Below are 16990 nucleotides of genomic sequence, written 5' to 3' on the forward strand. Positions count from 1 at the left end.
TCTCTCTGTGAGAACCACTAACATCTACACATACGGGAGAGCCCTACACTGATCAGCTTTACATTTCAACTCAAACTACAGATGAAAACAAACCAGTCATATAACCACTAAACTCTTAACATTTCCTTGTGATGCTTGTATTGTATGTTATGTTCTTTCTTATGCATTTGCCTGCCTAGGGTCTACGGATGAAAACTAGCTTTGTAACTATAATCCGGCATATTTACATTTGTTTTTATACTGATGTTCATTAATGTGCATTGTCCCTATTCAAATACCTAAATAAATAAAAAATAAAATAACAAAGTATTTGTACTTCATTACTATATCATAAATTGCACAAAATGCTTTTCATGTCTCCAGCCAAGTAGCACCTCTGAGATGACATTAGGTGCATCCAAGACCGTGCAGAACCTCCAGGATCAGAGACATCTAGCATCGCTGTGAGGAGGGAGAATTATCGTCTCACCTAGACTGCGTTACGTTACGTGCATTGCCTGTGCAGTTGATATGCAGCACGTATCCACTGCAGTTCTGCGGGGCGCACACAGCTAAGAAGTTCGGACGGGGTCGGCCGATGATGAACTTTGCTAAATCAGTCAGAGACGTGCTGACCGCTGCCCCAAACAGAAAGGTGCCAACCACCTTGTAGAGAGCAGACAGGTACTGGTTGAATGTAGAGTTTGAGCGCAGACGCTTTGTATGCACCAGGTAGGCCTCTCCTGTAGTGATCTGCAACCAGAGAAAAACAGTTTACAGGAAGATTTTTAAAAACAACCTTTAGATACAATTATATAAAAAAAACTTTAGGGTCATGCATAATAGGACTCACAATGACCATGGAGCAGCCGATAGTAACAGCAGCCATGGTTCCATGAGAGATGGTATCTTTTTTGTAGGGATAATTGATGCTCTCGTCATTGCAGTAGATTCCCCTTTTAAATGGTGTGAACTTCAGTGTCAGGATGGCTGAAGGCAGAGCCGCTGGGGGGGAGAGGGAAAAAAAAATGTTAATTTAATCACAGTAGGGCTGAACGTATCAATCATTTTAGTAACTGATCATGCTTTCAATTAATGTCAATTGATACCAGAACTGCAACTAATGACCATTTAAAAAATTAGTTCATAAGTAATTTTTTTTCCTCGATTGATAATCTTATGGCAAAAGGAGATTTTACACAAAATTTAAACCAAGTGAAACTAAAACTGTGACAACCCCCTTTGTAATATACATCATGTTTTTTCTCTCCCACACCGTTAACATTTGATCAATGTTGCACTTTGTGGAATGGATATATTAATTTACTGTCTGAAAAGCTGTACTTTTCGGTCTAAGACATTTTGGGCTTGATTACTGCACAGTTTTTTTTTTTTTTTTTTAACATATTGCTGTTGGAGAAGAAATGCTTTCTGCTGATCTTGAAAGACAGGATGCTCACTGGAGAAAAAAGGCAAACGTCTCCAAATTAGGAGTTGAAGAAAAAAATCAATTTGGTGATATATCATGATTTGTGCTGCCCGATATAATATCAATCTTTCAGTTCCTAATATCGATTAAAATAAAAAAATAACTAAAACAATGAGGGAAAAATTGGCTACCTCTGATAGCTCTGTGGAGCCTCTTGCTGTGCAGCGCAGCCTCATATCTGTAGTTGAGGCAGTCACAGTGGAAGACGTGGACTGACTCAAACCCCTAACAACATGGATACCGAGATAAATAAATGATCAATATCTTCTGATGAGCATACACAGTTCTAGCTTCTTTTTTTATCTATACATTTCATTGTGATAGCTGGGTAAAATATTGCAATATATAGTGATATTGTGATAATATTGAATTGTAACCCAAGTATTGTGTCATGTATCGCATCGCAAAACACATGCCAATTCTCACCCCTACTCAAAATACAAAACTGACATCAGTAATCAATCAGCCGAAAAACAGAATATCATCATATATAAAGCGGCCTGGATCTAAAATCTCAAATCGCATGCTGATAAAAACATTCCACTTCTATCAGCTCTTTGTAAAAATGTATGTAACCCATTGCTTATTAATAAACCAGTCAGATGTTCTCATACATAATGTAGACTATTTTCCTCTATTTGAGTAATAACACTTTATAAAGCCTTTTCTAACAAACCAAAATTCTAAATAAATAAAAAGATATTGGATCAATTCAACATTGGTGAACAGTCAAACCAGCTATATCAGTATTGTAAAATGAAAAGTTATATTGGATAAAACACCCTTACAAAACTCCAAAGCCTTCTTAAAAAAAAATCCTTTAAACACACTGCATGGTCTGAATAAACAATGCTGATACAAAATAAAATAAGCATAAACATAAAAGCACGAAAACAAAGCAAAGCAATTTTGTTTGTTGGTTCAACTACCCAGCTTAGTGTGCAACACCATCTGCAGAAGAATATAAGTTTCAAATCTGGCATCCCATTCAGGAACCTATTTTCTGTGATCCATAAACCTCAGAACATAAAACTGCCAGGTTGGAGTAGCGCAATCTAAGTACAAAAGTAAATGCCTTGCATTTTTTTTCTTGTGGATCTCCATATTTTCAATGGCCAGTGCAATTAAAGTTAGAAGCATAACAGTGATAGAAATACAGGTTTTCTGGGCATACACTGCAATGAAATATTTATTCTAAACAACCTACCAGCAGTACCTGATCGACTTCATGCTACATACATGATAAAGAACTGCTACAAAGACACACAGTGAAAAAGGTTTAACTGCTGTTGATGTGAGCATCAACCATCTTGAGTCCGAGGTCGGATACCATTCTGTTACACTGAATCAAGTGTAACAGTAGACATTTATGACTTTGAAACCACACAAACATTTTTGCGCAGATTTTGTGGCGACTATAACACAGAACGCAGTTTGAAACCTTGGACAACCTCGTTACTGGGGCTGAACGATTTGGCCAAAAATCTAAATTGTAATTATTTTCAACCAATATCTCCCTTTGCACCGAGCGTAACCCTGTGGATGTTTCCATCAAGGGTTTCAGTTTATTATGACCTTGAAAGCTTGCTTTTCCAGAATCCATTGATGCAGCACTTTAACCTTTCAGTGGAAAAGTTCTCACTTCTGCTATCCTGCATGGATCTGCATGCTAGCTGCAACTCTCACTTCCTTTCTGTGTGGCACCAATCCTACCTTAATTACTGCAACATAAAGGGCTGGAGTTAGACATTTAGTGGCTTAGTCTTGATAAATGTAATGTGACTCAAATTGAGAGCCTCTGTGATTTGAAAATCGCATTGTGAAGATATTGCAAATGCAATTAATTGCCTAAGCCTATTTGTTTCTGGTAAGCAGTTACTTGATAGTGGAGGTTGATAAAGGCCCGGTTTGTTGGACTGCATTTATGTCAACCTGAAAGCAGTTGGAGCCTAGCACAGAGCTGCTGCTCAGGAAACAGCTAAACACACATCAAAGCTGAGGTTTAGCTTCAAGAAGGCAGACAAACTCTCCCCAATGCATGAATTTATCATCAGAGGTAGCCGCTTCAGCCCTGTACATCGTGTTTGCTCTTTAAAAAAATAAATAAGCGGCAATAGATCGTGGAAACTAGCCCATCGCTTTTGAAGTGACCTCTGACAGCAGGGGCTGCTTTTGCCCTGTAAAGGGCCTGGGAGCCGAGCAGTGAAGGGGAAATGCCTCTGAAGACGCGCTGACCTGCACACTCTGGACAGAAAAAAAAGGTTTCAGTATGTAGACTAAGAGACAAGTATTAATAAGTTGTTGAGAAAAAGCTTTTTATTTTTTTAGGATGGTCAGGAAACAGGGGATCTAATACTTCCCCTTAGAGAAAACAAAAGATGTCATTAGGCTGTCTCCTAAATCAGACGGCGACAGTTTCATCCAACTGTCTGAACTATGATCCTTTAAATATCTTTCCTGTTTTTAAGAAAATTCTGTCAAACTGCTGAGAGCAAAAATAAGGGGAATGAGTTTTTTTTTTTTAGACTAGTATCTCTGCATTTACCGGTGCACACTGCAAGAATTTGTCGCTACAAAGACGTTGCTTCCTTCCTTTCTTTAGAGAGTGCATCTTTAGTTCAACAGAACAACAATACACCAAAATAGAAATGAAACAGCAGATAAAGGTCGCACATAGAGTCATAGTAACATTGTTATGTGGATATCTGGTGTTTGACAGATAATCTAAAAAAAAAAAAAAAAGTCCATCAGGCAACTCAAAAGAAATAAGTAAAAAATAAATAAAGACATTTGTAGTTTGCCACAAACCATATATGGAACCTACAATTGATGTAACAGAAAATAAAAATTGTGCACACACAATTTGCAGCAACATGCTGGGGGTTTGCTCTACTTCAGTAGATTGAGGGAATTTGAAAGGAGCAATAAATAGGCTAAATATGAAAAAAAAAAAAAAACATCAGAGGCTGCAAAACACTTGAGGCAGAGGTTTGCTTTCCTGCAGAAGCTCGCCTCCGGATCCAGGTGTGTAGGTGCAGGCAAAAACAGTTTTAGGACAGTAGCACTCAAGGACTGGAACTGGGCATCTCTCTTATTGATTGGCATGGTAACATCAGTGTTTAGGATATCGCATTTGCAAAGGACTGCTTCAATTAAATATTTGGTATCCTATAAGGGGCTGAAATGTTTGGCTAGTTGGAAGAATCCCTCGATTTAAATGACAAAATTTAAGGCTCTTAATGACAGATGCCGACAAAGGGTTGGAGAACATATTTCTCCTGATATGATGCAGCAATAGTTTACATTAAAAATTATATTTGTGTGTTAGACCGACTCTGTCTGAGTATCTTCATCCATCTGTGGAAAGACTGGAAAAGCAAAGATCGGGAAAATGTTTTGTCACATCTCTCTTACACATACGACTTAAGGCTGAAAATTATTTGGTTTCTTTTTTAAATTCATGCATCATTTTGACTTATTTTTCTTAAATGTCAAAATCATGCAATCACATTCAGCTAAAAAGGTATTTTTTTATTCATGCCTTATAAATACATTGTTTGGATTTTAATCTTTACTTTATTCCATATACTAAACAATTTCTAACTAATCAAACTTATTAATTAACCTATAGAAATGAACCCTGAAAAATGTATAACTATGAAACTGATGGCCAACTTCTATAACATCTCATTTTGAATCATTCCAAGTTTTCACTGCTGTGAGAGGAAGATCTAGATGAAAAGTAACGGATGTGAGATGCTCGATCGATGTCCAACTAAATATAATAAATGGTTTTTATGATGAGCTTGTTCGTTATTAAAGAGAACTTATTTTCAAGACAGGAAATGGCTTCACATCTCAGAGGCCCATTACTCCAGCAGGTCAAGCGTTCTTTCAGCTACACTTTGAAGTGGTGCCCAACCAGTGTTTGTTCAGTAGGGAGCAGGGATAACATTTAGATAAGACACTGATGGTGGACAGCAGGCTACATGCTGTGCTAGTGGACAAATGTGGGCTGTGGTCCTCAAAAAACGCTCAGCAATTTACCACCACTGAGCTTATTTAACTAAACAGCGAATGAGGAAGTGGATCCCTCTTCATAATAATCCCTGTGAGCTGAATCCACTACAGAGTTCTCATTATCTGTGCCGCACAATCATTTATTATTCCAGAGGGCCTGGCTTGTTTTAAAGGGTTGCACTGTGTGTGTTATCTCCCCGTCACAATTTGTAAACTACGGCCATTATCGTAGCCTTCTTCTGTGTTTTTAATTTTCTCTTTTGGTTTACCGTAATTGTCTAACATTGAAAGGATAAAAACTGTCTGAATCGTGTTGTTACAAATTGCACAAAAAAAAAGCTAAAGTGATCCTCTTTTCATTAGAACATGTTCTCAGAAATGAATTCTTTCTGTTGCCTTCAGGATGCCGCTATGCACATTCTTTTATACCAACAGCCATTCAACTTTTAAATTCCATATAGGGCGGCAGGTGTGTTTAAAAAAACAAAAAACAAAAAAAACTATGTTATCCTTTTACTATCTTTCTGTGTTTTTTTTTATTATTATAGATATTGGTCCTTCAGCATCCTGTCAATTTTTTTTTCTTTTTTAATTATCTTATTTTTAAAATGTTATTACATGTGTATTTGTCTTGTTTACTGCTAAAATTAATGAATTGGGATTAACAAATTGGTCTAAGTCCAAATCAGCTTCCAGGCTCTCTCTAGTTCTTCCACAAGGTATTTTTCAAATTTTTTAATGTTCTTTTTTCCTGATGTTTCCATCATTTAGGATGTCTACATCGATCACTATGATCCCTTAACAAAGTCTGTATACATTTTTTATGTTAAAAATCTTGACTCATTTACCATTCAGTTCAAAATGTCTTAACAGGAACTGTAGGTGCATTTCAGATAAAAAGGGAAATCTTAAAATAAATATATATCTGAGTGACCTCAAGAGCAGACTATAACTGTTCCAGCCTGACCTGCTATTCATGCTTACAGAGACAGTTTTAACATTTTAACCCCCAACAAGCTTAGGTTGTAAGACCTTTTAAATAAAACAAAAAAGGTGCAAAACTTTAACACTAACAAAAATAAAAACATTTAAGATAATTAAATGAACTTTCCCTTTTGCTATAACTAAACCTAAGTGCTAATGGAGAACAATTAAAAGAATGAATGGTTACATTCCTATGCAGAACACAGTAAAACAGCCTGAGGAAAAACTGTTGGGACAGATGAAAGTTAGACTTTGTGGTGTACGCATCATCATAATGACCCGATCTATTAAACACATACCAAACATCCTAGATCATGGTGAGTAAATCAAATAATATGAAGAGCTCACGTTGCTTTAGGTAGGAGAAGAATTATACATGAAATTTGTGTTTGCATAAGAGGGAGACCCTAAAGCCCCTATATGGAGCAGCCAGGGAGAGTCCACACACCCTAACCAAATATAGAAAACCTTTCCCCTCTGGTTAAGGTGTAGGGACCAGCAATTTCTAAATAATTATTAAATTGATCTTTACTAGAGAACTCATTCATCAAGAACTTTTTGTCATTTATGCCTGATTTGCATTTTCGCTAATGTATTTCTGTAGATCAATGCTTTTATCAGTTTAGGTGTTAATGGCCATTTACCGTTTAGCTGTTCTGAAACTGTCGTTTATACAACCTAGTGTTTTGGATTTCCTTCCTGAGATGTCTTTAAAACTTTTGCTGTAAAGTTTTAATTTTAAAATGTTGCTTATCTTTATATAATTTAATCTTTTTTTAACTGTAAATTGTCTTCTTGTTTTGTCACAATCATAAAAAAGAAAATCAGATCAGAGTTTTACTCGTATACATGTTACTGTACATAACTATGTTGTTATTCTGTAATAGTGTGAAACTATGTGTTTGAAAAGAAAATGAAAGCTAACGAAATTCTCCCTCCTTCCTCCTGCGTTAAAGCTGGACTCCCGTCTGAATCACTGATCTCATTTATTCACTGGATTACCGATAGACCGAAAAAACTGAAATCAACGGCCGCCATCTTGGTACTCCAAACTTTCACAGAGTCATGCCATAAAAATGCCTGTAATGTACTTACCATAACAATGTTATCAATAACCGTTTATTACATGTACATCATTAATTTAGCACTTTTGATGCATCAGATAGTGTGTATTTGCGTGTGTCATATTCTTACTATCTGCCTAAAGCATTATTATCCTCCATTAAAACACTAATTTTGTTGTGATGGATTTGTATATGTTATATTACATGATTTATAGACTTCATACTCAATATGCAATGTTATGTGCCTATTTTTTACCTTAAATAACAGTAATCTGTTGGTGCTATGAAACAGCAACTGTGTGCCAAAGTGATTACTTTATTTTAGAGAAAATCATCGCTGTTCGATGCTGTAGCCCACATATTGTTAACATTCTGACCGGCCTAACTAGGGAGTACCAATATGGCGGCTGGTGACTTCATAGCAACGTGTACTACCAACGACCTATCAGCAATCCAGTAAATACATAGAGAATAGTGGTCTTTACGGAGGGTCTGGTCCAGAATACTTTTCTTTGTTTGACTCCCTCTAGCGGTCAGGAGCACTTCTGTTTTATGGCATGATATAACCATTTGCATCATTTTCTTTCTGTGGTTGCAACATATTTTGTTAGCATTCATTTTGTTGATTGTAGGTTCTTGTTTTATTTTTCAGTGATTATTGCATTTTTTGCAGCACGTTTCGTTGTTTACTGTGCACTTGAACCTGTCGGCCAAACGTAATTAAGGTATTCCTATTCTCCATCAATATCTTCTGGAAGTTTAGTTGTTCAAAGGAAAACTAAAGCTTCAGGTATTTTTCAGTTTATATTAAAAGTTTTAACAATTAAGATAAATACACACACTGCTTCAAATATGAAGCATTACAAACTAAAGAAAAATAACAAAAAACAAAAGTCCTTATTCCTGCTGACAGTTTAGATTTTTCTATATTTTACCTTGGAATTGTTTTTGAAGCTGTAAGTTAAATTTATTACGTTTGTTATAATTATGGGTTTCGTCATTTTTTTTTTTTTTTTTTTAAACACTGATTTTCTAACAGAACTGTGGAAAAGGTTAAAAGTTTGTATCAGCTCATCTCATCTTACTGTGACATTTTCCATGTCGTTGTCAGGTTTTAGTTCCTGCGTGAGCCTTTACACTTCCAAACAATGCAACAATGGTTCATCTCACTATCTTTCCACTAAGGAGGAACACACTCATAGTTTTTGCTGACTTTCTGTCCTCAGATATGAAATGTTCCCTGGACAGATAAAAAAGGGAAGGGGAGGGTGGGAGGTTATTGTTTTACACATTCATAATCTCGTCTGGTAAAAAAACGACCCCGATTCTACCCTGAGAAAATAAACATGATGGAATTTGGGAACAGACAAGTATAACTTCCCCTTGACCTCTAACCCTGTAGGAAGGGGGAAGCGTTCCTGTTATTCTGCTCTCAAGATAAGTGGCCATCACTACAGGCCCTGAAGAATCAAATTAAATACTAGTAAAAAAAAAAACAGAACCACAAGTAAAGGCTAAGACTGAAAGTTTGAAGTCTGTGTCTCAATATTGTAAGATCTGGGAGGCCAGTCTGCTGAGTGACTGCTGCATCCCATAGAGATATTTAGGAAAATAAATATTTAAACTTGTACCTATCCTTTTGTTTATGAGCAAAGCTTTTTCAGTGCTTGTTACATTATGTTTCTTCTTCACCACATTCTCATCAAATGAGCTCAGACAGACCAGTGCAGATACACTGTATTCTGTTCCACCTTCTCCTGTGTGGGTAAATTCCACATTTTTTTCTTATCTCTTCTGTCCATAATGGTCAGCTTTGTTCAATAGGTTTTTTTTGCACGATTACTGTAATCGAAAAAACAGTGGTGTGTCAGAAAAGAGCGTCACTTCCTCTTAGGATGGGCATTTTTCCAGGGTAAATCAGAAACATAGCTTTTCATTGCAAAAGGGAAGCAAAATAAAAGTATTTTTTATGTGATTGTAGTAGTCCACAAGGTGTGCTTTATCAAGTTTAACCAGCATAAGGCACATTGTCTGCCTCTCCATCCCATTTCCAGTCTTTGTGCTAGGCTATCCTGACTGCCGCCGATACCAGCTTTACTGGCAGAAGAAATTAATCTGATGCAATTATTGAAAGGAACTGCATTACCTTTGAGGTTTAACTACGTCAGTAAAGTTGGATTACAACAACACTTTGGGTTAGGTCTTAAAGTCCATAACTTTTAGAGAGTGAACTTTGTGCATGTTTGGCCCATGTTTAGCACATGCCTTACATTTCTTAACTTAAGAAATGTGACAGATTTATAGCTAAAAATATGTTTCATGTCACATTTAACATAATCTGCATGTTGTGCACTGAAACAGCTGTTGAAGTAGCTGGTTGTGCTGCTGTCAATGTAAAGAATGTAAGAAAAAAGTCTCAACAGATAGGGAGCTGCGTAATTTTAAGGAGAGCACGTTAATTGAATATTTTTATTTGGATTGGGCTGATAGTGATACATTTTTGGTTCGTGCTCAGGTAAAAAGGGCCTGAATTCGTTTTGTTTCATAAAGATGAGGACTCAAAATGTAACATAAACCAAGCTAATCAAAAAGTAGAACACGTGTTGCAGCTTGGATGAGTAAAATAGACAAAAAAAAAAAAAAAAAAAAACAGAATGACTAAAAACTCCTAAGATGCCAGTCTTGTAAAACGGTTCTCCAGTGTTCATCTAAAGAGGTTTCAGAAATGATTGGTGACATTTAGTATAGATTTTCCACATACTTATTATTAGTAAAGTCAAAAGTTGTTTTGCCGATTTATGGTTGTGATTTATGAGCAGCGACTTCCAGGAGTAGGCGTCTTTTCAACTACTCATTTGGATATATGAAGTTACCGATAAAAAAAAATAGGAGGAAATAAAAGGAAAACTGATTGAGACAAGATCTGCATGATCTGAGAATAATGGAGAATAATTGTTTCGTCATGTTTTTGCTTGTAGCTCCAAATATTGGCCATATTTAGTATTTATTCAGGGGAGATAAAGCTTGAAAAAGATCAGTCTAAGCAACCGGACATGAAGTTTTCTAGAAGACATTTCACCTCTCATACAAGAGGCCTCTTCAGTTCTAACTAGAGGTGGGGAGCACTGAGATTAATATACTGTCTATTAACTTTTCCAAGCTTGACCATGACCTGGATGAATAGGAATCTTCACAGATAGGTGAGATAATAATAATACTAACAACAACCTCCTCAGTATTTCATCTAAAAAAAAAAGAAAAAAGAAAAGCTTCCAAATTGATTAATCCAGGTGTGTCTGACCATGACCAGCCAGACACAGCTGGATTAATTAGTTTGTCCAGTAATGTCCAGTAATAGAGCCTATTAATGGGAGAACTTAATTTGCTTCTTTGAGATACACTTGCCCCATATGCTGTCAGTTGTCAGTTCATATCAATAAACATATTTACCTGCAGTTGCCCACTACTTGTTTTTGATCCATCTTAACACAGAAAACCTTATCATAGGTATGTAGATGTGAACAGAATATGAATTTGTTGCCCTTCACCCCCACCCCTTTCCCCAACACAGAGATCAAAATTAATAATGAATAACGTCAATTTACTAATTTTCTAAGGAAATGCTAACAGCGACAGGATTCACATTCCAGGCTTTTACACTTAATTTTGTTGTTCAAATATGAAAAATTTAAAAATAAATGAAATCATTACTGTCCAGAAAGTGTCCTTCTCTTTTAGTGCAGATTTGTGCAGTTGTGCTGCTTTTGTTTGATATATATATTTTTATTTGGGCAGGTTATATTACCACTTACTAAAGCACAGATAGATTCTGATAGATTCTGAACGCATTTTGTCCATTTGATTAGAAGATTTTTGTCCTTTGATTAAATTTACTGAAAGCTTCTGCTGCAATTTGGCAGACATCAGAAGCGAATAATCATATCTATAAATGGCTGGAAATATTTAAATAAAAGTGTATTTCCTCTGCACTGTGACTGCATGCATGCATGCATGCAAGCGAGGGAATGCTAGAAAGTTAACAAAACAATGCAAGCGATGGTGCACTGTCGCTACAAACAACTTTATTTAGAAGAAGAAATTCTACGAAGTTGAAAAATAAATGGATATCATCAAGTGGGTTTCCTTGACAGAACATTTTAACCAGGCTGTCTGTATGGTTTGATTGAATCCACTCTGTAAAGAGCCTTGCGATCATGTGCGTTTTAAATTCGGCATAATTGGTTCAATAAACTGAACTGACTATGAATAGATAGTTCCCAAGGCAGGCATGAACTGACACATGGATGGTATGAGACATGCTGAGGCAGACATCTTAAACACATATAAACATGTCACAACCACAACTGCAAAGGTGCAAAACATATAAACCAACATATTACTCAACCAGCACAAAAATGCTAACCTGACCGACATAATCCTAGCAGCCACTTTTAGACAAGCGCCAACTAATCTTTTTGCTGTGTTCTTTGGAAAAACAAAAGTAGGTATTATTTCTGCATTTTTCCTCCAGTATGTTCCAACTGTTATTAAATATGATACAAACAAATATTCATTCTTTACCTAACTGTCCATGCATGGTGAATTGTGTTCGGGGTGCTATTCCACATTGGCAAAATCATACAAGAGTGGGGTAAACCCTGGATGGATCAAAGGTTTATCACAGGTAATAACACAAACAGGGTTAAAAAAACAGCTCATACCCAGGTGCAGAGTAACTGATTATAGAGTTGCTCCAATGAAATGTTCATTTCCTACTATTCAGCCTTAAATATTGACTGACTGCAAATATGATGTCAGCGTAATCATATTTACTCTTTGAACCTATTTTGTAGCGTGTTATATAAGAAAAGGCTTGATTAAGTGAGAAGACTCAAAAAAGCAACAAGTCAACAATATGTATGAAAACAAATTACCCCATGGAATAACAACCAATGGGTATGTGAACTATTAAACAGAAGCAGATAGAGGCATATATTTAATCAGAATGCTAGATTTTGGATGCAGGCAGATATTTAAAGATATTTGTTTTTTGCATAACATTGCACCCATTTTCAGTATCTATTTCATCCATCCATCCATCCATTTTCTGTCAAGCTTATCCCTGCTGGGGTTGCCAGGGGTGCTGGTGCCCACCTCTAGCTGTCTACATATGAGAGGTGGGGTCCACCCTGGACATGTCGCCAGTCCATCGCAGGACAACACAGAGACATACAGGAAAAAAAAAAAAAAAAATTCATGCACACACTCACGAGAATTTAGATAGCCAATTAACCTATCCGTCATGTTGTTAGACTGGGAGGAAGCCGGAATACCCGGAGAGAACCCATGCATGCTCAGGGAGAACTTGCAAACTCCATACAGAAAAAAAAGACCCAAGGCAGAAGGTTAAAGCTAAGAACTTCTAGCTGCAAGGCAGCAGTGCTACTAGCTACACCGTTATGCAGCCCATCTTCATGAGTTCAGAGAAAGAGTCAAATATCTAAGGTATTAGCCCCATGCTTTTACCATGCCACTAAAAAAAACAAAGATACAAAAAAAAAAAAAAACAGTTAAACTTTTACTCCAAAGAATAGAACTTCATTGATCTCAAAATGGAGAAATTGACTCGTGATATTGTCTCTTATAAACAGAAGGTGCACAAAGGCTGTAAAGGTGTGAAAAGTATATACTGTGCATCCAGATATATACAGTGGATGGTAAAAAAAATAAAGGAGAGATTTGATGCGACATATAGTATCTTATGTACAGTAAAGTGGTGGCAGGTAAAGTGTGTTTTCTGGTTTGTTAAAAAGACAAGTAGTAGTTATTGCATTGTTATTATACCAGGTTATAGTTCAGTGGCATTGTAAAGTCTGATGGCAGCAGGGATGAATGACCTGCAACACAGACATTGTCCTTCTCTGCAACATTCATTGTGATTCGGTTTACTTTGTTCCCTGAAGACTCATTTAAAAAATCCTTACATATTTTATATTGTGCAGAAGGGATCATTTTTTATTATATTTCATTGGTACGCATCAATATTTTCGAATCTTTAGTAAAAATAAAAAGTTGCAGAACATAAGTGTCATATTATTTGCACCCTTTTTACTCATATATGACTTTAAGCTTCTATGAAACAAAGGAAACTGAATCACCTCCCCCCTTATGAAACCATCAGCTTCTGAAACCACAACAGCGTAATTGTTATATTTTCCCTTCAGTTTGTGAGCATATGCTTTACAGTAAAAACATGTTCCAACTCCATTAGTGTCCCCAGGTGACTCTGCTTTGATGGAATCAGACATCGCTTTAATATTGAGCATAGATCAAAACAACAAAAAACAAAACAAGGATCTTTGTCAGTTCCTTCTTTCAACAGTGCATAACAATGTTAAAGATCAATCTTTCACCTCTACATAATAACTTATTAAACTTTGCAGGACTTTAAGATCAGTAGGATACACACATCTTGCATTGTAGTTCCTTATTCGTGGTTTACATCCACCAATTGTTATTTTTATTGCCTAAATGCCCAAAAGAAAACAAAATGCCTACATCTAGATACAGAGCACCAAAATAAAACCAAGAGAAAGGCTAAAATATGCTGCAGAACTTCATAGGCAAAGTTTTCTCCAGTGGAGCCGGAAGTTTCTACCTCTTAGCATAGCAATTCGTGGATCAAACTTTCAGGGCAATACCTCACTAATATTGATTTTGACCAATTCTGAGAGTTTTCTGAGAACTCTATCATATCAGAGAAACAACATTGATTAGTGGAACATGCATGTAAACTATTTATGCAGATATTTTTATGTGTTCGAACACAAAGTTAGTGGAAATATTTGGTCATTGGTTTGTACTAGTTGGGAAAAATCACATGGTTTTCCAACTTTAAACAACAATGCTCTTAACTTCAATATGGATGCATTCCCCATGTCAGAACACCAACTGGACATGGTAAAGACATTTTGTGAAATATTTGAATCCAGTACTTCAGCTAAAAAGTCTGCTGGAGACAGAGACTTGTTAATGGTCAAAATAAAAATAAATGCTGGTTGTTGTATTTTCCCCCCCTTTATTCTTATTGCCCCTTTTTCAGTTGGTAAACAATGTGATGCATTTTTCTGGGTGAAGCCTACCTGGAGGCAGAAAGATCCCCATCCCCCCTTCCCAGCAGTTTAACAGTATCTAGCTTTGCTAGCTTTACAAAAAAAACAAAAAAAAGAAATGTAGAAAAATCTAATTTTATATGAATATATAAGGTTATTCACTGTCTAGGGCAGGATATTTATTTAAATAAGTTAACTTTAAGAGACGGCACCGGATCGGTGGACCCGTTCAGACCAACTCTGTAGATGGATGATCGGACTGTATTACCTCTGGCTGAGTGGCATGACAACTACACCTAGGTAACTGAAAAACGTAAGATGTTGATTACTGTGCATTGTGTCAAATAAATACAGAAAAGCATGTAGTGACAAAAACATGTCTTGACTTTTAGAAAAGACAGACCATTTTTTTTTCTGTCTGGTAAACAAAAATGGCTTTTACACAATACATTATGCAGGACCACCTTGGACTGCTTGACTGCAGATCTGCTAGACAGGTGACTGTTCCATTTCTTATTAGTTTATAGCAGTGTGTTACTTTCTATTTCAATGACATTTTATCTGTGGTACGTGAAATACGTTAAAATGGTGCTCTGGATGATTGTGCACAAGTTTGAGAAATATGACTGGGAGGAGAGCAGGATTTCTCATGAAGTAAAAAAAAAAAACTGTTGGGGGCGGGGCTTACAGTTCATCCAGTTCAGAATTACTGTAGGGATTTTTCTTTTAAAAAAGGAAGTTTCAATAGAGTTAAAAACTTTTCACATTGATGTGCAGCATAACTATCAAATACTGCTATTGCTAATGCCTTTCCAACTTGGCGTTGTGCTGTCTGCCTGCATAAACTAGGTCACAGAAACTACAGTACTACTTTATAAAGGTGGTTTTGTTTACTTCATTCAGTTTATTTCATTTACCTCACTTGCTGTGATTCTCTAAAATTAACGTTAGAAATTATATTGTACAAAAAAAAAAAAAAGGTTCTGAAACTTAAAAAAAAAACCAAATGTACTAGATGCATGTAAATAAAAAATAAATAAATAAATACATAAAAAACTACAGTAAGAAGAATAAAAAGAGAAATTGCAATATCTTCTACAATAAAGTTCTGCACTGTGTATTTTTGGTATGTTTAAAGCGACATCTGCATATAGAAAAAAAGATGTGGAGAGTCAATCAGCCAGTGGCTGTGTTCTGTACACGTGTTCATAACATTTTGTGCATTTATTGTATGCAGGTTCTATGTTTCACGATGACTGATAAGAACCACAGGATGGGAGTCTGTCTGCAGAACAGAAGAGGAAAGAATAAAACTGAAAAATACAGCTCATAATCAGGAGTCTCTGCATGTTCCTGTTGAACAACATACTGTACTACAGAAAAATAAATCTTTTTTTTTTTCCTGATAGGGATGCAACCACTTAAACCCTGACAAACAGCTGCATTGTGGGAAATGGTTACATTATCCATCTGTGCAGGAGGATTATGGTGTTATGTTGAAACAAACTGGCAGAGAAAATATTCAGTAAAGGTTTACAAAAACACATCTTCAGAAGGAATGGAAGATTAGAATTATATTCTAGGTTAAATGTAGACGACGAGGCTGCATCGTTTACGAAATAAATATTGGACGTGATTGTGCCAGAAGTGATAATAAATAAATGAATAAAGCAGCTGGATGTGGGCGACTTAGTTATTAGATTGTTGAACAACATGGGAGTTGTTCATATAAGAAGAAAAGCATATACATAGCCATCTACAATGGTCTTTACTGGAGCATTGGCTGCTACTGCTGTAGAGAGGTCAGAGTGGATGCCTAGTCAGCACACTGAAAGTTGGATAAAATATAGCATGACTGTTCACACTGTAGATGCCTTAAAAAAAAGTATGACACACACGTAACATTTAGAACTACATACTTCAGTGGCTTTCAGAGGGGGCAGATATTTGGATGGTGTGTGGGTGTGTATGGGTGTGTGTGTGTGCGTGTGGGTGTTAAAGATAGGGATCGTACCATTCAGACTGCCATGACAGGTCAGATATGGTTTGGATATGGTTGCCTTTGTATGCCTTTGTGATCATAGTAGGGCTGATAAAATTTATCCGATTAATTTTTTATTTTTATTTTTTTGGAATCAACAGGACAAATGATTAGCAAAATGATCATCAGTTGCAGCTCCATGTCATAGAATGTGAAATTTAAAGCAATCAATCTAAGTAGTCGTAGACAGAGAATAAGTTATCCGCAGGTGTACACAGAGAAAAGCTAAAAGCCTCAGGGAGGAATCTTTAATGTTTGAAAAGAGACAGACTATGGGCCGGATCTATCAAAGGTTTGCGTG

General features: G+C 36.3%; 1 protein-coding gene across 2 annotated transcripts in view; it reads right to left on the reverse strand.

Annotated features, from left to right (window-relative positions):
• The window catches only part of plpp2 (phospholipid phosphatase 2), a 37026-nt gene that overhangs the window by 6563 nt on the left and 13473 nt on the right, over positions 1–16990 (reverse strand). The window contains exons 2-4 of one of the 2 annotated variants that reach the window (XM_015399472.1): positions 1600–1693; positions 833–984; positions 470–732 (exon numbers count right to left, since the gene is read on the reverse strand). In XM_015399472.1, coding sequence (XP_015254958.1) covers positions 470–732; positions 833–984; positions 1600–1693 — 509 coding nt within the window. The remainder of the gene's footprint in view (positions 1–469; positions 733–832; positions 985–1599; positions 1694–16990) is intronic. The other variant, XM_015399473.1, reaches the window with a different exon arrangement.

The sequence above is a fragment of the Cyprinodon variegatus genome, unplaced genomic scaffold (genome assembly GCF_000732505.1).
Source record: "Cyprinodon variegatus isolate N-32 unplaced genomic scaffold, C_variegatus-1.0 Scaffold1016, whole genome shotgun sequence".
Taxonomy (NCBI): domain Eukaryota; kingdom Metazoa; phylum Chordata; class Actinopteri; order Cyprinodontiformes; family Cyprinodontidae; genus Cyprinodon; species Cyprinodon variegatus.